The sequence below is a fragment of the Oncorhynchus mykiss genome, chromosome 9 (assembly GCF_013265735.2).
Source record: "Oncorhynchus mykiss isolate Arlee chromosome 9, USDA_OmykA_1.1, whole genome shotgun sequence".
Classification (NCBI taxonomy): domain Eukaryota; kingdom Metazoa; phylum Chordata; class Actinopteri; order Salmoniformes; family Salmonidae; genus Oncorhynchus; species Oncorhynchus mykiss.
Window position 1 is genome coordinate 66,962,060 of NC_048573.1, and position 22,409 is coordinate 66,984,468.

General features: G+C 43.6%; 1 protein-coding gene across 1 annotated transcript in view; it reads right to left on the reverse strand.

Moving 5' to 3' along the window:
- Nucleotides 1-22,409, reverse strand: part of LOC110532715 — an 86,045-nt gene that overhangs the window by 29,135 nt on the left and 34,501 nt on the right. The window contains exons 3-10 of the mRNA XM_036988767.1: nucleotides 8,756-8,928; nucleotides 7,309-7,529; nucleotides 6,497-6,654; nucleotides 3,371-3,459; nucleotides 2,696-2,915; nucleotides 1,739-2,075; nucleotides 484-602; nucleotides 54-254 (exon numbers count right to left, since the gene is read on the reverse strand). Coding sequence (XP_036844662.1) covers nucleotides 54-254; nucleotides 484-602; nucleotides 1,739-2,075; nucleotides 2,696-2,915; nucleotides 3,371-3,459; nucleotides 6,497-6,654; nucleotides 7,309-7,529; nucleotides 8,756-8,928 — 1,518 coding nt within the window. The remainder of the gene's footprint in view (nucleotides 1-53; nucleotides 255-483; nucleotides 603-1,738; nucleotides 2,076-2,695; nucleotides 2,916-3,370; nucleotides 3,460-6,496; nucleotides 6,655-7,308; nucleotides 7,530-8,755; nucleotides 8,929-22,409) is intronic.

Sequence of the window (22,409 nt, forward strand, 5' to 3'; positions counted from 1 at the left end):
AAACTGTAGTGTTTTTGAGAGACCAGAGTCGATAGAGATGCAGATCCACTCACCTGTGAATACTGCTGTGGTATATCTGGTGAAACCTGTGTTGGCATGGCAACAGGCTGAACGTAAGTCTGCTGACCATCAGGAGCCCCACCACCACTTTGGCCAATGGACATGCCGGAAATCCCACTACTCTGACCAATAAGCACATTCGGAACTCCTCTGCTCTGACTAATTGGGAACATTTTGGTGTGGGCCATAATTGCCTAAAAATAAATAATAGACAATATAAGTTAACGTGATTGCAGGGTTGCTGAGTGAAAATAAGATTTCAATCTCTTTGTAAACTGGATTCTCCAAAACAGGAACAACCATAACATTGTGTATGTTCCAAATAGCACCCTAGACTCTACATGGTGCACTACATGGTCCTGGTCAAAACTAGCGCAGTACATAGGGAATAGGGTGCTATTTGATATGTAGCCATAGACTTGCCAAAGCAGCAGCAGGGATGTTGGATTGAGAAAGCACGAAGGACTCCCGTTGCTGAGGGTACGCCTGGCTCTGGCCATTGGCATAGGACTCACAGCTGGCTGAAACAATGCTCTCCCCTCCTGAAGTAAATACAAAGGGAGGTGTAAAACAATACATTTTTGGGGGATATTGAAAATATTTCATACACATTTTTTATACTGGTATCATTCTGTCCACAATCCAAAAATATGTGTATCTGTTACATGTTCAATATACTTTGTTTGATGTTGTTTCGGTGGTAGGTACTGTATGTACACTAATGCCGCATTCAAGACAACTGGGAACTCTGAAAAATACGAGGTCAAATCATGACGTCAGTGATTTTCAGGTAGGAAAGTCAGAGCTCTAGAAAGAGGCCCGAGTTCCAATGTTGGAATTCCGAGTTGGATGACCGTTCAAATCGATATTTCCCAGTCGGAGCTCGTTTTTTTCCCGAGTTCTCAGTTGTTTTGAACGCACTGAAGTCGAAGTCTGCGATTTCCGAGTTTCCAGTTGTTTTGAACGTGGCATTTGTATACAAAACATTATGAACACCTGCTCTTCCTTGACATAGACTGACCAGGTAATTCCAGGTGAAAGCTATGATCCATTATTGATGTCACTTGTTAAATCCACTTCAATGTAGAGGAGAGGAGACAGGTTAAATAAGGATGTTTAAGCCTTGAGACAATTGAAAGATGGATTTTGTATGTGTGCCATTCAGAGGGTGAATGAGCATGACAAAATATTTAAGTGCCTTCGAACGGGGTTTGGTTTGTTAACATTTTACATTTTAGTAATTTAGCAGACGCTAACATTTTAGTACTTTTTTCCCAGACTGATCCCCCATGAGAATCGCACCCACAACCCTGGTATTGCAAGCACCATGCTCTACCAACTGAGCCACATGGGACCCAAAAACTTCAACGCTGCTGGGTTTTTCACGCTCAACAGTTTCCAGAGTGCACCAAGAATGGTCCACCACCCAAAGGACATCCAGCCAACTTGACACAACTGTGGGAAACATTGGAGTCAACATGGGCCAGCATCCCTGTGGAACGCTTTCAACACCTTGTAAAGTCCAAGCCCCCAACGAATTGTGTCTGTTCTGAGGGCAAAAGGGGGTGCTGCGGGCTGGCAATATTAGGAAAGTGTTCATAATGTTTTGTACAGTCAGTGTATGTGTATTGTACAGTAGGAAACTATCTGGTAAGCCTCTGATAGAGTCGTACAGTACCTGTGGGCAGGCTCAGAGGATTCCCACTGTGGATCTGCTGCTGTTGCCTCATATGCTGATCTGCCTTTGGTATCTCCTCAGCCTCCCCCTGCCCACCACCTCCCCCGGCTCGCCCTGTCAGCCCAGCCACCCCAGGCCCCAGGGAGGAGGTGCAGGAGGGGTAAGTGTTGGTGTAGGAGGAGGTGAGGGTGGAGTCCCGTCTCTCATCCAAGCCTTGCTGCTGTTGGAGCAGCTGCTGCTGGCGTCTCTCACGGGACTTCTTGATGAGCGTGACACGGTCGCGGATGGATTTCCCCACCACTTTAGCATCGCTCTCATGGAAGAAGCCCGACTTCACCTGGCGAGGAGAGGTAAGACAGAAAAGGAGGGGGAGAAGGGGGGAGGGAGAGAGAGAGTAAGACAGTGAGAGAATGAGAGCGAGAGGGGGCGGAGAGAGACATTAAAAGCATTGCAAGGAAACCTTGATTAATGAGCCGGGGACTTTGCAATACATCAAAGCAACTCCAGACCCCACCTTTCCTGTGGCCCTCTCACCTTCCCTGTAGTTCTCTGAGAAGCCCTAGTTATTCCTGTTCCGACCTGCACTGCTCTCTCTCATATCATTTTCACACTAATGAGCTGAGCCGACCTTTATTGTACTGTACTGTACTGTGCTCGCCAGGGGCCATGCTAGAAAGGACAATCTAAAATAAAAAATAACGCGCAGAGTACGTTTCGGGTTGGTACCATAGTGTGAAAAGGGTATCAATGTCTCACCATCTCTCTCTCTCTCCCTCACTCACCATCCCCTCTCCTTCCCCCCGCTAGTTCCTCAGCACTGTCGCTCTCTAGGTTCCCCCCACCCCTCCTCTCTCTCTCCCCCTCTCTCACCATCCCTCTCCTTCCCCCCGCTAGTTCCTCAGCACAGTCGCTCTCTAGGTTCCTCCCACCCCTCCTCTCTCTCTCCCCCTCTCTCACCATCTCCAGAGCCACCTCTTCTGCGCTGTCATTCTCAAGGTCATAACTGAACTCAATGGCCTCGTTGTCTTTGTGTTTGCCCTTCAGCTTCTTGGGATCCTCCACCCAGATCCTGAGGGCCAGACACTCCTGATACCCCATGTCCTCCTCCGCCAGCTCCACACGCACCCCAGTGTCCTCCCCAAAGATGGCGTGGGTCAACAGGTCCCGGATGGACAGCCTGCAGAGAGAGAGAACACATCAAGCAAAGAACAAATTCCCACTTCTTTCCTTTTATTGGATAAGACAGTGAAGAAGAGATGACAGGAACAGTAGGAGAGGGGCAAGTCAGAAGGGCAGTGGGCTGGAGTTGAACCCATGCCTGATCTGGTATGTGTGCCGGGGTCAGCGGTACTAATCACTTTAGACAGTCCACCGAATGAATTTTTTAAATAAGCACTCGTCCTTATTATGAGAGAGAGACAGAGAAACTTTTGTGAGTGTAATGTTTACTGTTCATTTTTATTGTTTATTTCACTTTTGTTTATTATCTACATCACGTAATTTGGCAATGCTAACATATGTTTCCCATGCCAATACAGCCCTTAAATTGAAATTCAATTGAATTGAGAGAGACAGAGACAGAAAGACAGAGAGAGTGAGAGAGAAAGAGAGGGGGGAGGTACTACTGCTTACCTCTGATTCTTGTCTTGGCGGATGCAGCACTCAATGATCTCTTTAATCTCTGGGTCATTGACTTTATCAAAGCTAGCTGGTTTTATACCCTGTAGACAGAGAGGGAAAGAGAGATAGAGGTACAGTGAGAGTAGAGAGAGAGAAACAGACGACGACGAGTGGGGGGTGATAGAACATACAATAATTTAGATGATGGGACTACTCTGTCCTATATGGGACTACTCTGTCCTATTTGGGACTACTCTGTCCTATTTGGGACTACTCTGTCCTATATGGGACTACTCTGTCCTATTTGGGACTACTCTGTCCTATTTGGGACTACTCTGTCCTATATGGGACTACTCTGTCCTATTTGGGACTACTCTGTCCTATATGGGACTACTCTGTCCTATTTGGGACTACTCTGTCCTATTTGGGACTACTCTGTCCTATTTGGGACTACTCTGTCCTATTTGGGACTACTCTGTCCTATATGGACAGTAATATAGCTTAGATGGGACTACTCTGTCCTATATGGACAGTAATATAGCTTAGATGGGACTACTCTGTCCTGCATGGACAGTAAAATACCTAAGATGGGACTACTCTGTCCTACATGGACAGTAATATACCTTAGACGATGGGACTACTCTGTCCTATATGGACAGTAAAATACCTAAGATGGGACTACTCTGTCCTATATGGACAGTAAAATACCTAAGATGGGACTACTCTGTCCTATATGGACAGTAAAATACCTAAGATGGGACTACTCTGTCCTATATGGACAGTAAAATACCTAAGATGGGACTACCCTGTCCTACATGGACAATAATATACCTTAGAAGATGGGACTACTCTGTCCTATATGGACAGTAAAATACCTTAGATGGGACTACTCTGTCCTATATGGACAGTAAAATACCTAAGATGGGACTACTCTGTCCTATATGGACAATAATATACCTTAGAAGATGGGACTACTCTGTCCTATATGGACAGTAAAATACCTTAGATGGGACTACTCTGTCCTATATGGACAGTAAAATACCTTAGATGGGACTACTCTGTCCTATATGGACAGTAAAATACCTAAGATGGGACTACTCTGTCCTACATGGACAATAATATACCTTAGAAGATGGGACTACTCTGTCCTATATGGACAGTAAAATACCTAAGATGGGACTACTCTGTCCTACATGGACAATAATATACCTTAGAAGATGGGACTACTCTGTCCTATATGGACAGTAAAATACCTAAGATGGGACTACTCTGTCCTACATGGACAATAATATACCTTAGAAGATGGGACTACTCTGTCCTATATGGACAGTAAAATACCTAAGATGGGACTACTCTGTCCTACATGGACAGTAATATACCTTAGACGATGGGACTACTCTGTCCTACATGGACAGTAATATACCTTAGATGGGACTACTCTGTCCTACATGGACAGTAATATACCTTAGACGATGGGACTACTCTGTCCTACATGGACAGTAATATACCTTAGAAGATGGGAGTACTCCGTCCTACATGGACAGTAATATACCTTAGACGATGGGAGTACTCCGTCCTACATGGACAATAATATACCTTAGACGATGGGAGTACTCCGTCCTACACGGGCAGTAATATACCTTAGACGATGGGAGTACTCCGTCCTACACGGGCAGTAATATACCTTAGACGATGGGAGTACTCCGTCCTACACGGGCAGTAATATACCTTAGACGATGGGAGTACTCCGTCCTACACGGGCAGTAATATACCTTAGACGATGGGAGTACTCCGTCCTACACGGGCAGTTATATACCTTAGACGATGGGAGTACTCTGTCCTACATGGACAATAATATACCTTAGACGATGGGAGTACTCCGTCCTACACGGGCAGTAATATACCTTAGACGATGGGAGTACTCCGTCCTACACGGGCAGTTATATACCTTAGACGATGGGAGTACTCTGTCCTACATGGACAATAATATACCTTAGACGATGGGAGTACTCCGTCCTACACGGGCAGTTATATACAGTTGAAGTCGGAGGTTTACATACACTTAGGTTGGAGTCATTAAAACTCGTTTTTCAACCACTCCACAAGGTACTATGTACTATGTGCATGACAGAAGTAATTTTTCCAACAATTGTTTACAGACAGATTATTTCACTTATAATTCACTGTATCACAAATCCAGTGGGTCAGAAGTTAACATACACTAAGTTGACTGTACCTTTAAACAGCTTGGAAAATTCCAGAAAAAAAGATGTCATGGCTTTAGAAGCTTCTGATAGGCTAATTGACAGTTACGCATACTTAACAATTCCTCCTCCACCAAACTTAACAGTTGGCACTATGCATTGGGGCAGGTAGCGTCTCCTGGCATCTGCCAAACCCAGATTCATCCATCGGACTGCCAGATGGTGAAGCGTGATTCATCACTCCAGAGAACGAGTTTCCACTGCTCCAGAGTCCAATGGCGGCGAGTTTTACACCACTCCAGCCGACACTTGGCCATGGAAACCCACTTCATGAAGCTCCCGACGAACAGTTATTGTGCTGATGTTGCTTCAAGAGGCAGTTTGGAACTCTGTAGTGGGTATTGCAACCGAAGATAGACAATTTTGACTCGTTACGCGCTTTAGCACTTGGCGGTCCCATTCTGTGAACTTGTGTGGTCTACCACTTTGCGGGTGAGTCGTTGTTGCTCCTAGACATTTCCACTTCACAATAACAGCACTTACAGTTGACCTGGGCAGCTCTAGCAGGGAAGAAATCTGACAAACTGACTTGATGCAAAGGTGGTATCCTATGACGGTGCCACGTTGAAAGTCACTGAGCTCTTCAGTAAGGCAATTCTACTGCCAATGTTTTATACACCTGTCAGCAATGGGTGTGGCTGAAATAGCCAAATCTACTAATTTGTATATGTAGTGTATAATAATTTACTGAATATGAGGGGGGGGGGGGGGGGGGGGGGGGATCAAGCAGAAGTAGGGAAAAGACAAGACTGCAAAAGAGACAAAGGTAATTTTATGAAGGACATTCAAGAGAAAGATCTTGCAGAAGTAGGGAATAGAGAGACTAGGCCAACCAAAGTGCAAATGGACTGCAGTCCCAGGAACCCATACTTACGCTGGTGACTTTACGGTAGATCTGTGCAGCATTCTGGCACTCTGAGTAGGGGTATTCTGAGGTGGCCATCTCCAGCATGCACATCCCAAAGGCATAGACGTCCACTGACTCGTCATAATGTTCCTCGTACATCTCTGGAGCCATGAACTCAGGAGTACCTGGAAGACAGGACAGCAGAGCCAACTGAAAAGGTTAATAACCTGATGAATAATCATTTGTTGGCTACTTATATTTCCTGGGTACTTATATTTCCAGGGTACTTATATTTGTAAAATGTCACACATGTACATGTGTAATATGCATGTGTGAATTGTAAATACATTTTTTTGCATGCTAGCAGATACCCATAGACTTCCAGTCATTACGCTAATGATAGTTAGCATTGGCTCGTGAAACCACCTCTAACTTCCTTCATACTGGACACAGAGACATAAAAATGGTATCCACTCTGGGGAAGTAGATAATGGGCCTCATTGCCAAAATCCATTTAACATTCCCTTTGAGTGGCAAGTTAGTACACTAGAGCTCGACCTAAGAGCAACAATAATCACAGCAGAGACTGTATACAGATCATACTGCCTTGTTGGAGAGTTGGGGCAGCTTATAAAATATTCATTATGTTGCAGAGTGACCACAGATTCTAAAAGCCATTTGTACAACAGAGAGATCCATTAGCACCTATTCAAGATGAATTGCCATTTGTAATAAATACATCGGAAACATTACTCACAAGAGTTCTGACATACCTGTGAAATGTCAATACCCTTCCCATAACATAAGACAACAACTGATAACTGATGATCGTTAGTTACCTATGACACTCTTAGCAAAGGAAGTCCTCATGAGAGTAGCCAGTCCAAGGTCTCCTATCTTGACGGAGCCGGTGGGGCCCGTGATGAAGATGTTGTCACACTTCAGGTCCCTGTGAATGATGGGAGGGGTCCGGGTGTGGAGGAACTGGAGGCCCTTCAGGATCTGACGACACCAGCTCCTCAGGACCTTAGGCTTCATCACCTTGAAGCGCTTCAGGTACCTGCAGTCAGGACCGGACAGGACAAAATATTATAACTCAGGTCAACAGTATAATGAATATGGTTTATATCGACAGAGGAACAACTGTATGACCACATTTGTGACACATTTCAAGAAGCTAGGTGTATGTCGCACGTCACTACTTCACAGGAGAGGCATTTTAATGATTTTATATATATTTTGAAATTAACATTTTTGATATTGCTACTATGCAAATATACCAGTAACCGTTTCACTGTACCAATTACACCTTCTGTATCCTGGTCATGTGACAAATAAACTTAGATATTATTTGATATAGTGTGTATTTACCAGAGACGGTAATGTGAAGAACAACATGACCCGCACCAAAGACTAGATAAAGTGTGACTTTACCTGGAGTTTTTCCTTATTGTAGGCTACTACTTTCACCACTTTTAGTCTTGATATCTATGGTTGTTTACTACACTACCTTACTCACTCTGTTTAGGACACGGCCTCACATGTGAATCCTAAAGAGATAGGTGGGGGCTAAGGCTTAAGAGGGTGTGAGCGATGCTGAATGGGTGTAGACAAAGAAGAGCTCTCCAGTAGGTGTACCAAAACATTCAAGGACCATTTTCTCAAAAGTGTAGTGACACATTTATCAACTTTCAAAGCAGAATTACTTTCCCATTGTTCCTCAACTGCAGTGTATGATGTTTTATCTCTGAGTCTCTAATTATATCCATTGTAAAAAATTTTGCTACAGCGAGGCGAGGCGGTAGGTCACATTTGGTTAGAAGTGATTTGTGATGCATCTATATAAGGCTTATAGAGGCTTCATTAAACTTCATGAGAAATACTTTATTTAAAGTGAGACCTTATTTCTACAGAGAGAACATCCTCATGAATGCTCAGATTAGCCAACTCACTGGTTCCAATTTACAGGAAGCTAGAGTGAGCCGTCATCTCTTTGGTGCAACCCTATTTGACACTGAGCAGTGGTGTACATGTGTGTGTGTAACGGCGCGCTAAATAGCGTTTCAATCGGTGACGTCACTTGCTCTGAGACCTTGAAGTAGTAGTTCCCCTTGCTCTGCAAGGGCCGCGGCTTTTGTAGAGCGATGGGTAACGATGCTTCGTGGGTGACTGTTGTTGATGTGTGCAGAGGGTCCCTGGTTCGCGCCCGGGTATGGGTGAGGGGACAGTCAAAAGTTATACTGCTACATATGTCGGTCTGTCTGTGTGTGTTTGTCTTCTACCCACGTTTTGAGTGTCCCCGAGGTCATGAGTTCGGTGACCAGGACGATGCACTTCTTCCCTCGCAGCACTGACTCCCAGGAGTCATAGAAACGGACAATGTTAGGATGTTGGAGCCCCTTCAGCATCTCTGCCTCCTCCTTAAAACGCTGCTGCTCCGCCTTGGTCAGCTTACGGTCCTGTAGACACACAGGAATACACACAACGCAGGTTAGACATAAGTAGACATCAGTGAGAGCACTTGGTTGTGAGATCAAGTTACAAAGATCGATACCTGCACACTGTTGAATGCTCCAGCAGGACAATATTTCGACCCCAAAGGTCTTCATCAGTAAGAACATACCCACAGCCTAGACAGCGTTCAATGCTACACTCCTAATATTGTACAAAAACAAACAATAGGTTTAAAGTACTTCGGTCTGTTTTAAAGTGGCATAGGATCACACTTTTACACATTTCACCATCACCATACACTGAACCTGAAACCTGTGACAAGAAGAATGCTTTCAGGTGACGATGCATATACTAAACCTGAGTTTACATGGAGCATGCTTCAGGAAACAGGACTGTCAACAACAGAGCCAATACAGGAGAACTATACCAATCAGGAAACAGTGCTGTCAACAACAGATCTAATACAGGAGAACTATACCTGTCAGGAAACAGTACTGTCAACAACAGATCTAATACAGGAGAACTATACCTGTCAGGAAACAGTACTGTCAACAACAGATCTAATACAGGAGAACTACACCTATCAGGAAACAGTACTGTCAACAACAGATCTAATACAGGATAACTATACCTATCAGGAAACAGTACTGTCAACAACAGATCTAATACAGGAGAACTACACCTATCAGGAAACAGTACTGTCAACAACAGATCTAATACAGGAGAACTACACCTATCAGGAAACAGTACTGTCAACAACATATCTAATACAGGAGAACTATACCCATTAGGAAACAGTACTGTCAACAACAGATCTAATACAGGAGAACTATACCTATCAGGAAACAGTACTGTCAACAACAGATCTAATACAGGAGAACTACACCTATCAGGAAACAGTACTGTCAACAACAGATCTAATACAGGATAACTATACCTATCAGGAAACAGTACTGTCAACAACAGATCTAATACAGGAGAACTACACCTATCAGGAAACAGTACTGTCAACAACAGATCTAATACAGGAGAACTACACCTATCAGGAAACAGTACTGTCAACAACAGATCTAATACAGGAGAACTATACCCATTAGGAAACAGTACTGTCAACAACAGATCTAATACAGGAGAACTACACCTATCAGGAAACAGTACTGTCAACAACAGATCTAATACAGGAGAACTATACCCATTAGGAAACAGTACTGTCAACAACATATCTAATACAGGAGAACTATACCTATCAGGAAACAGTACTGTCAACAACATATCTAATACAGGAGAACTATACCCATTAGGAAACAGTACTGTCAACAACAGATCTAATACAGGATAACTATACCTATCAGGAAACAGTACTGTCAACAACATATCTAATACAGGAGAACTATACCCATTAGGAAACAGTACTGTCAACAACAGATCTAATACTGGAGAACTATACCTATCAGCCAGGTCTCTTTACACTACCAAGCAACCATGTTTAATTTAATTTCACACCTACGACCACTAGATGGCGGTAGCAGAACGTAGTTTCCTCTGCATCAGTGGAGAGCCAACACCCCACCTCAGCCTGTACAACTCATTCAGCTGCATCTGCCACACTGCTATTAGGCCCAGTATGGTGGATGCTGCAGAAATCCATTCACTGGCAGTATATCATTGGGGAATACACACACATACACACACACACACACACACACACACACACACACACACACACACACACACACACACACAGAAGTATACATGCACACACATGCGCGCACACACACATGCAGACAGCCACACTCATGGTGGAAACAGACACACACAGCACACACACACACACACACACACACACACACACATGCAGAAGTATACATGCACACACATGCATGCGCGCGCACACACATGCAGACAGCCACACTCATGGTGGAAACAGACACACACAGCACACACACAGCACACAGCACATACACACACAGCAGACTACTGACTGGCTCCTCTGTTGGCTTCTGGCAAATACACACTTTGGATATATTCAGCTACTTGATGAGAAATTGTGATGCCGGTACACTGTTAGAAAACATACAGCACATAAAATATGCTATGCGATACATATTAATTTCAACCCAGGAGAAATGACAGACTCAAACACATCTCTATTACAGGGTAAAGAAAACAAAACTAAGTAAGAACCATTCCACATGCTTTCATACTATTAGGAACTGCTGAATGATTGGATGACAGGACACATTTATGTACGAATGGATGACAGGACACATTTATGTACGATTGGATGACAGGACACATTTATGTACGATTGGATGACAGGACACATTTATGTACGATTGGATGACAGGACACATTTATGTACGATTGGATGACAGGACACATTTATGTACGATTGGATGACAGGACACATTTATGTATGATATCAATAAATTAATGTTGAAGAATATGGGCCCCTTAGCCATTTCACAAATGGCAGCTGTCATAACAATTGTCACCGTAAAAAGAACAAATAAAGCATTGTGGGTTTTTGTGGTCATTGACCTCAGTTGACCTTGTCACTTGTGGTCTCTTAGGCATCATTCAACATCACGCTTTAGACTGAATAGGACAACAACCAAAGGTCATGACCTGAGGCGGGGAAACAGCAGACGTGACAATTGCAACAAGTGGTGACCAGGCATGATGGCCATATTGCAAAACAAAGCAAGAAACTACAAAAAAACTACCATCCTCTAACTAGCACCTGTCTGGTTCATGATAACTACCATCCTCTAACTAGCACCTGTCTGGTTCATGATAACTACCATCCTCTAACTAGCACCTGTCAGGTTCATGATAACTACCATCCTCTAACTAGCACCTGTCTGGTTCATGATAACTACCATCCTCTAACTAGCACCTGTCAGGTTCATGATGACTACCATCCTCTAACTAGCACCTGTCTGGTTCATGATAACTACCATCCTCTAACTAGCACCTGTCTGGTTCATGATAACTACCATCCTCTAACTAGCACCTGTCAGGTTCATGATAACTACCATCCTCTAACTAGCACCTGTCTGGTTCATGATAACTACCATCCTCTAACTAGCACCTGTCAGGTTCATGATGACTACCATCCTCTAACTAGCACCTGTCTGGTTCATGATAACTACCATCCTCTAACTAGCACCTGTCTGGTTCATGATAACTACCATCCTCTAACTAGCACCTGTCTGGTTCATGATAACTACCATCCTCTAACTAGCACCTGTCTGGTTCATGATGACTACCATCCTCTAACTAGCACCTGTCAGGTTCATGATAACTACCATCCTCTAACTAGCACCTGTCTGGTTCATGATAACTACCATCCTCTAACTAGCACCTGTCAGGTTCATGATAACTACCATCCTCTAACTAGCACCTGTCTGGTTCATGATGACTACCATCCTCTAACTAGCACCTGTCTGGTTCATGATGACTACCATCCTCTAACTAGCACCTGTCAGGTTCATGATGACTACCATCCTCTAACTAGCACCTGTCTGGTTCATGATGACTACCATCCTCTAACTAGCACCTGTCTGGTTCATGATAACTACCACCTTGCCATAGAAGTGACAACAGAACAGACATCCCAGAAATAGCATTGATAATATGTTGCTTTCCATTTGTATAGGCTCTGTGTTGATAAGTCCTTGTCTGCAGGGAGAGGAGCTACCACTGCAGACATTTAATATCATGTTTTTTATCCAAACTGACTTAATAGTCATGGCATGCATACATTTTACATATGGGTGGTCTCAGGAATCGAATCCACTATCCTGCTATTGTAAGTGCCAAGCTCTATCAACTGAGCTACAGATGTTACAACCTGGCTCTTAGATGGTGAAACGTTGGCAGTTAAGGAGTAACAAAAATATGTATTAAATAACTAACAAAGTATAAAACTACAAAGGAAAACTAAACTTTGAAGTGTGAAGGAACGCATGTGAGGGGTGTAATGGAGATGAATGGATGAAGGTAAAATGTGTGTAAGTGTTGAAGGGTGCACCTAATCAAAAATCCATAATCAACCAGATCACAAAACAAAATTATGCTTGTGGAGAGAGAGAGAGAGCCAGGGCTGTGAACCAGGAACTTTTATCTCCTAGTTAATCCCAAACCCAGGTGCAACTTGTCACCTTAACACCCCAATCAGCTCCACCCGTTCCCAATCTGAAAATAAAAGCACAAACACAGAGAAGTAGGCAGGGAGAGTGGGGGGGGGGCGTAACTCCCCACCTCACCGCACAAACACAGAGAAGTAGGCAGGGAGAGTGAGGGGGCGTAACTCCCCACCCCACTCCACCCCACCTCACCGCACAAACACAGAGAAGTAGGCAGGGAGAGTGAGGGGGGCGTAACTCCCCACCCCACCCCACTCCACCGCACAAACACAGAGAAGTAGGCAGGGAGAGTGAGGGGGCGTAACCCGACCCCACATATACAGTGGGGCAAAAAAGTATTTAGTCAGCCACCAGTTGTGCAAGTTCTCCCACTTAAAAATATGAGAAAGGCCTGTAATTTTCATCATAGGTACAATTCAACTATGACAGACAAAATGAGAAGAAAAATCCAGAAAATCACATTGTAGGATTTTTAATGAATTTATTTGCAAATTATGGTGGAAAATAAGTATTTGGTCACCTACAAACAAGCAAGATTTCTGGCTCTCGCAGACCTGTAACTTCTTATTTAAGAGGCTCCTCTGTCCTCCACTTGTTACCTGTATTAATGGCACCTGTTTGAACTTGTTATCAGTATAAAAGACACCTGTCCACAACCTCAAACAGTCACACTCCAAACTCCACTATGGCCAAGACCAAAGAGCTGTCAAAGGACACCAGAAGCAAAATTGTAGACCTGCACCAGGCTGGGAAGACTGAATCTGCAATAGGTAAGCAGCTTGGTTTGAAGAAATCAACTGTGTGAACAATTATTAGGAAATGGAAGACATACAAGACCACTGATAATCTCCCTCGATCTGGGGCTCCACGCAAGATCTCACCCCGTGGGGTCAAAATTATCACAAGAACGGTGAGCAAAAATCCCAGAACCACACGGGAGGACCTAGTGAATACCCTGCAGAGAGCTGGGACCAAAGTAACAAAGCCTACCATCAGTAACACACTACGCCGCCAGGGACTCAAATCCTGCAGTGCCAGCCGTGTCCCCCTGCTTAAGCCAGTACATGTCCAGGCCCGTCTGAAGTTTGCTAGAGAGCATTTGGATGATCCAGAAGAAGATTAGGAGAATGTCATATGGTCAGATGAAACCAAAATATAACTTTTTGGTAAAAACTCAACTCGTCGTGTTTGGAGGACAAAGAATGCTGAGTTGCATCCAAAGAACACCATACCTACTGTGAAGCATGGGGGTGGAAACATGTTTTGGGGCAGTTTTTCTGCAAAGGGACCAGGACGACTGATCCGTGTAAAGGAAAGAATGAATGGGGCCATGTATCGTGAGATTTTGAGTGAAAACCCCCTTCCATCAGCAAGGGCATTGAAGATGAAACGTGGCTGGGTCTTTTAGCATGACAATGATCCCAAACACACCGCCCGGGCAACGAAGGAGTGGCTTCGTAAGAAGCATTTCAAGGTCCTGGAGTGGCCTAGCCAGTCTCCAGATCTCAATCCCATAGAAAATCTTTGGAGGGAGTTGAAAGTCCGTGTTGCCCAGCAACAGCCCCAAAACATCACTGCTCTAGAGGAGATCTGCATGGAGGAATGGACCTAAATACCAGCAACAGTGTGTGAAAACCTTGTGAAGACTTACAGAAAACGTTTGACCTCTGTCATTGCCAACAAAGGGTATATAACAAAGTATTGAGATAAACTTTTGTTATTGATCAAATACTTATTTTCCATCATAATTTGCAAATAAATTCATAAAAAATCCTACAATGTGATTTTCTGGATTTTTTTTCTCATTTTGTCCGTCATAGTTGAAGTGTACCTATGATGAAAATTACAGGCCTCTCTCATCTTTTTAAGTGGGAGAACTTGCACAATTGGTGGCTGACTAAATACTTTTTTGCCCCATTGTACCTCAAAATGCTGCAACGCCCAGATTAAGGCAAGGGTCTCCTTGCTCCATTCTCACCTGAGAGGATGCTAGTTTTTCTTTAGCCATTTCACAAGCTCCATACAACCTATGTAGGAAACCACTAACATATGACAACAAATTTGTGCGAGGCTCAACCACCTTCCAATCCCCCTTTAATAGAGCAAGGGGCCCACACACAGTATGACCAAAAACAAGGTCATTAGGACTGAACCCAGTGCTCACTTGTGATACTTCTTTAACAGCGAACAGCAACCACGGTAACCCCTCTTCCCAGTCACGTTCTAATTCAGTGCAGTACGCAATTAACACGCAATTATCACAAGACCTGTGCAAATATGTGCGAAGTGAAGTTGGAACCCTGATCGCTCGGAATCATCTTAATTATTCCAAAAAAGGTAGATGACCTGTGACAAAGCCTTCACAACAGACTTAGTGGTAATGTTGTGAAGTGGATCGGCTGCAGGATCTCGTAGCCTGACACATCACAGTTAACATGTAGGTGCTACCAGCTTTAGAACGAGGTAAGGGTCCAACACAATCAATAATCACATGCTCAAATGACTGGCCTGTAACAGGAATAGGTTGTAGCTGGTCTGGCCTTAACATCTGATTAGGCTTCCCAGTCAGCTGACAAACGCGGCATGTTTTGATGTAAGTGGAAATGTCTTTCTTTAAACGAGGCCATTAAAAATGTCACAAAATACGATCATAGGTTTAACTAACCCCTAAATGACCAGAAACGTCATGAGATGTTTTCAAAACGAAATCTTGAAGTTTAGAAGGAACAACAATCTGAACAAGAGCATCAACCACAAAAATGTTGCATTTCCACACCGACACCTGATGTAGTAACCCTTGGCACTGAGGGAGACATAACACATAGAACCACCATTTCATTGTAAATAATCTAATTGTAATGCAGTTTCTCTCTCTCTCTTTCTCTCTCTCTCTCTCTCTCTCTCTCTCTCTCTCAGCATCAAGACAACATCTTCAAATTGGGACTGCCCCACTGCATCTCCGCTCCTCTCCTAGACTCTCTGCTGCGTCACAGTCTGACTGGCTTTATGTGTGAGTGTCTTTATATGTCTGGGACTCTTGGGTGTTAGTGGATGTGTCCTTAGGTCTGTCTAGGTCTCTTGACATTATCTCTGCATCTAACTCTCTTACAACGTGATTGTGTGTGTGTGTCGTTTCCGTTGGTAACCGTCTGACTGCATCTGTCATAATGTCATTGTGTATAATCAGAGCACCGCCCTGTGTCACTGCTTGTCGTCTGTGCCTGTCTGGCCATCTGTCTCATTACCTCCCCATTTTCTCTCCACTGAACCAGCAGCTCTCCCCATAGAGATATTCATTCTGGACTCTCCCCTGGTGCATCTATTGTGTTTACCAGAGTCAGGTCAGACAATCTGGGGTCAGCAAAGGTCACTGGGGTCAATTATCATAATTATCCTGTCTGTTATGTCATGGCAACCCCAGACAAACACACACACACACACACACGCACACACACACACACACACACACAGGCACACACACACACACACACACACACACACACACACACACACACACACACATCTGCTCTCTACAATATGTTAGGGTGGTAGAATATATGCTCTGGGGCTGCATAAATAAAACAGAATCCTCCATTCATTCTAAAGACTGCTTAACATACCAGCATATAATACTATTACTGCTGACAATGAAGTAGAAATCTCATTGATAAATATGTATTCTCAGAACCCAGAATCAAATCTCACAGTACGCTGGCCAGCTGTTCGATGCACGATAAAATAGATACTATACGTGGTTTACAAAAACTACTAAGCTATGAAAATATTGACACTTTTCTACAGCAAAGCAAACAAACTGGCCGTATACGATGTGATAACATACACCAAAGACAAACACACGGTTGAGAAAACAAAGAAGACCAAGCAGACCACAAGACAAATGGGGGAGAGGGAGCAACAGAGTAACAAAGAGAGAGAAACAGAGGAAGAAAGGGAGATGGGGGCAGCTATGAAAGAGACCTATTGTGTACAACCTAGTGGGTGTCACTCTGCAATCCCTCTGAATGAATATCCTAGTTACTAAGTTAAGTGGTGTGATACATATGGTGTGCGTCGCCAATGGCAACCTATTCCCTATAATAGTGCACTACTTTTGACCAGGGGCTATAGGGCTCTGGTAAAAAGTAATGCACTATATAGGCAATAGGTTGCTATGGGTGACGCAATCATGCAATAATCTACACAACTCCTACGGCTCCCACATAACATAAATAAACCATTATCTACTGTCTGTCTGATAATTCCTTACAAGTCCTTGTGTGTTGATGTTGCTCGATGACTCCAACCCATTTTAGGATTATGAATGCATTCCAAATGGGACCCTATTCCCATTAAAGTGCACTACTTTTGACCAGGGCTGGCACCCTATTCTCTTTAAAGTGCACTACTTTGACCAGGGATGGCACCCTATTCCCATTAAAGTGCACTACTTTGACCAGGGCTGGCACCCTATTCTCTTTAAAGTGCACTACTTTGACCAGGGCTGGCACCCTATTCTCTTTAAAGTGCACTACTTTTGACCAGGACCTATAAAAATAAAAAACGGGTGCCATTTAGGACACGAACTGAATATAGTTGCACCACTTAGCTGGTTGTTATAAAGCAGCTATTTTGGTCTCCTAAACCAAACAGCCCCCTAATGCTGATAATAACAATGTAGCACTCAGAGAAAAGCCCATCACTGAACATGAACAGGCCTAAAAGTCTACTAATAATGGCCTGTATGCGTAGTGTGGTAATGTGTATTATAAGATTGTATCCCTGAGCTATCAGTGAACAATAAGATTGGCCAATTAGATGTTATTCATGTCTGACATGGCTATTGTTCACAGTTGCTCCTGATAAAAAAAGTATTCGGTCAAGTGTTTAGTAAGGTGTTTGATAATGTGTTTTGGTAATGTAATGTGAATTGGTAATGTGCTGTTTGGCAATGTGTTGTCTGGTGGCAGGCTTGTAAATCAGGTTGTAAGTACAGTAGACTAACGTTATGCTTGATAATGTGTTTTGGTAATGTAATGTGAATTGGTAATGTGCTGTTTGGCAATGTGTTGTCTGGTGGCAGGCTTGTAAATCAGGTTGTAAGTACAGTAGACTAACGTTATGCTTGATACTGTGTTTTGGTAATGTACTATGTATGGGTAATGGGTTTAGTAATGTGCGCAACACTGCGTCTCCAGCCCAGTCACAGTGACAGGCCTGTAACTCTGTCTTTAAACAGACTAAGACATTCCGTGTGGCGGCTTCAGTCCCACTTCCTGGCCCGTAACTCACAGGCCACAGTCACAAGGCATAGGCTTGTAAATAGACTCAGACATGACCCAGGTTGACTCCAACCACACCATGAAACTGTTTTGGAACAGACACCTGCTAAGCAGGCGGCCAGCCAGCCAGGTTCCGGGTCAGCAAGGCCTATAAAGCAGTCAGCCTGACAGACAGCCGGTAAGACAGTCAGCCAACATGACAGACATCTGTGTCCAGTCAGCGGGGAAACAACCCCACTTCATTTGGACTGTGAGGGGCCTCTCCATTCCTCCTCTACATGACCATATATAGACAACAGTTTTAGCAGTGGTGGAAAAAGTACCCAATTGTCATACTTGAGCAAAAGTTAAAGATACCTTAACAGAAAATAACTCAAGTAAAAATGAAAGTCACCCAGTAAAATACTACTTGAGGAAAATTTGATTTTAAATATACTTAAGTATCAAAAGTAAAAGTAAAAGTTTAAATTCCATATATATGGCAAACTAGATTCCACAATTTTCTTGTTTTTTTAATATACCGATAGTCAGGGGCACACTTCAACAGTCAGACATAATTTACAAACAAAGCATTTGTGTTTAGTGAGTCCACCAGATCAGAGGCATTAGGGATGACCAGGGATGTTCTCTGTTTAGTGAGTCCACCAGATCAGAGGCAGTAGGGATGACCAGGGATGTTCTCTGTTTAGTGAGTCCACCAGATCAGAGGCAGTAGGGATGACCAGGGATGTTCTCTTGATAAGTGCGTGAATTGGACCATTTTCCTGTCCTGTTAAGCATTCAAAATGTAACAAATACTTTTGGGTGTCAGGAAAAATATATATATTATTTTCTTTAGGAATGTAGTGAAGTAAAAAATAAATGTAAAGTACAGATACCAAAAAAACTACTTAAGTAGTACTTTAAAGTATTTTTACTTAAGTACTTTACACCACTGAGTTTAAGATACACCTCCTATTGATAGGTTTATCTACTATAAACTAACAGAGACCGATTCAAGACCAAGACCGGAGGCGTGACCGAGTCAAGACCGGGAGGGGGACGAGAGGTTTGAGGCCGAGTCAAGACAGAGACCAGAACCATGACAGTAATTTTGTCAAATCGTCACCATTAGAGTTCAAAATGTCCAGTATTTCAGAACATATGTTCTTATGAAATATGAACACCGACACTAGGCTGTGTGCTGCACGCATGTGAATATATTTCACGTGCTTTCCGATTGTGTCGGCTACTTTGTGCATGATTTATCTATTGTATTACGTAATTAATAAGTCAAATACCTCCACTACACTACTTTGATACAAAACAAAACAAATTAAGAAGTGAGTATAGGCAATGCCCACTGAAAAAAACTGGGTATATGCAGTTGAAGTCGGAAGTTTACAGGTTGGAGTCATTAAAACTCGTTTTTCAGCCACTCCACAAATGTCTTGTTAACAAACTAAAGTTTTGGCAAGTCAGTTAGGACATCTACTTTGTGCATGCATGACAACATGGGAAAATCAAAAGAAATCAGCCAAACCCTCAGAAAAAAAAAAATCTTGTTTATCCTTGGGTGCAATTTCCAAACACCTGACGGTACCACGTTCATTTGTACAAACAATAGTACGCAAGTATAAACACCATGGGACCACACAGCCGTCATACCGCTCAGGAAGGAGACGCATTCTGTCTCCTAGAGATGAATGTACTTTGGTGCGAAAAGTGCAAATCAATCCCAGAACAACAGCAAATGACCTTGTGAAGATGCTGGAGGAAACAGGTACAAAAGTATCTATATCCACAGTAAAACGAGTCCTATATCGACATAACCTGAAAGGCCGCTCAGCAAGGAAGAAGCCGCTGCTCTAAAAACCGTCATAAAAAGCCAGACTACGGTTTGCAACTGCACATGGGGACAAAGATTGTACTTTTTGGAGAAATGTCCTCTGGCCTGATGAAACAAAAATAGAACTGTTTGGCCATAATGACCATCATTATGTTTGGATGAAAAAGGGGGAGGCTTGCAAGCCGAAGAACACCATCCCAACCGTGAAGCACAGGGGTGGCAGCATCATGTTGTGGGGGTGCTTTGCTGCAGGAGGGACTGGTGCACTTCACAAAATACATGGCATCCTGAGGAGGGGAAATGATGGGGATATATTGAAGGAACATCTCAAGACATCAGTCAGGAAGTTAAAGCTCGGTCGAAAATGGGTCTTCCAACTGGACAATGACCCAAACCATACTTCCAAAGTTGTGGCAAAATGGCTTAAGGACAACAAAGTCAACGTATTGGAGTGGCCATCACAAAGCCTTGACCTCAATCCCATAGAAAATGTGTGGGCAGAACTGAAAAAGCGTGTGCGAGCAAGGAGGCCTAGAAACCTGACTCAATTACACCAGCTCTGTCAGGAGGAATGGGTCAAAATTCACCCAACTTATTGTGAGAAGCTTGTGGAAGGCTACCTGAAACGTTTGACCCAAGTTAAACAATTTAAAGGCAATGCTACCAAATACTAATTGAGTGTATGTAAACTTCTGACCCACTGGGAATGTGATGAAAGAAATAAAAGCTGAAATAAATCATTCTCTCTACTATTATTCTGACATTTCACATTCTTAAAATAAAGTGGTGATCCTAACTGACCTAAGACAGTGAATTTTTACTCAGATTAAATGTCAGGAATTGTGAAAAACGGAGTTTAAATGTATTTGGCTAAGGTGTATGTAAACATCCGACTTCCGCAAGGCCCTCCAGTGAGTAGTGTACGGTGCCTGAGGAAGGCACGCAGCACCATCAAGGACCCCACACACCCCAGCCATGAACTCCCTTACCGTCTGGCAGACAGTATCGGAGCATGAGGTCCGATACCAACAATCTCAGAGACAGTTTCTATCTACAAGCCATCAGACCGCTGAACACTTGAACTGGACTGACCACCTGCATGGACTTGCCGCCCCATAAAGGGATACTTTGGGATTTTGCCAATGAGGCACTTTATCTACTTCCCCAGAGTCAGATGATATGTGGATACCATTTTTCTGTCTCTGTATCCAGTATGGAAAGGGTATCCATGAGTTCATTTGACTCTGGGGAATTAAATAAAGAGCTTCAATGGCAAAATCCCGAAGTATCCCTTTAAGGGGCGGCAAGTCAATACAGGTGGTCAGTCCAGTTCAAGTGTTCAGCAATTAAATAATTGCCAAAATCCCGAAGTATCCCTTTAAGGGGTGGCAAGTCAATACAGGTGGTCAGTCCAGTTCAAGTGTTCAGCAATTAAATAATTGCCAAAATCCCGAAGTATCCCTTTAAGGGGTGGCAAGTCAATACAGGTGGTCGGTCCAGTTCAAGTGTTCAGCAATTAAATAATTGCCAAAATCCCAAAGTATCCATTAACACACACATCACAACTGCTGCTACCATATTCTTATTTATTATTGCCAAATACTGCAACATTTTCACACTTGTCACCCAATCCACCCTACCCCAAAACATGTGTAAATAATAAACTATTCAGCAACAAAGGTTAAAGGCTAACAAAATGAACCACCAAAACTCGTATTGACTGTATGTCTCTTTAGTGTGAACTACCGGTTGTCTCTGAACCAGTCAACCCCTAAATGGTAGTCCTATGGGATTATCATGACAATGATCTTTGAATCCTACAGCGTAATCCAGTATAACCCAATAGTGTCTCCTCTCACCTTCAGAGGGTCTGCCTGACTGAACACACATGATAACACCGCCTGTACTGGAACTAACAAGGGGTTTCGGACCTTGTTTCCCTCGACCGGACTACAACAGCCCTTTTCCCCCTGACCGGACTACAATGGCCCTTTCCCCCTGACCGGACTACAATAGCCCTTTCCCCCTGACCGGACTACAACAGCCCTTTTCCCCCTGACCGGACTACAATAGCCCTTTTCCTCTGACCGGACTACAATAGCCCTTTCCCCCTGACCGGACTACAATGGCCCTTTCCCCCTGACCGGGCTACTATGGCCCTTTCCCCCTGACCGGACTACAATGACCCTTTCCCCCTGACCGGAGTACAATGGCCCTTTCCCCCTGAC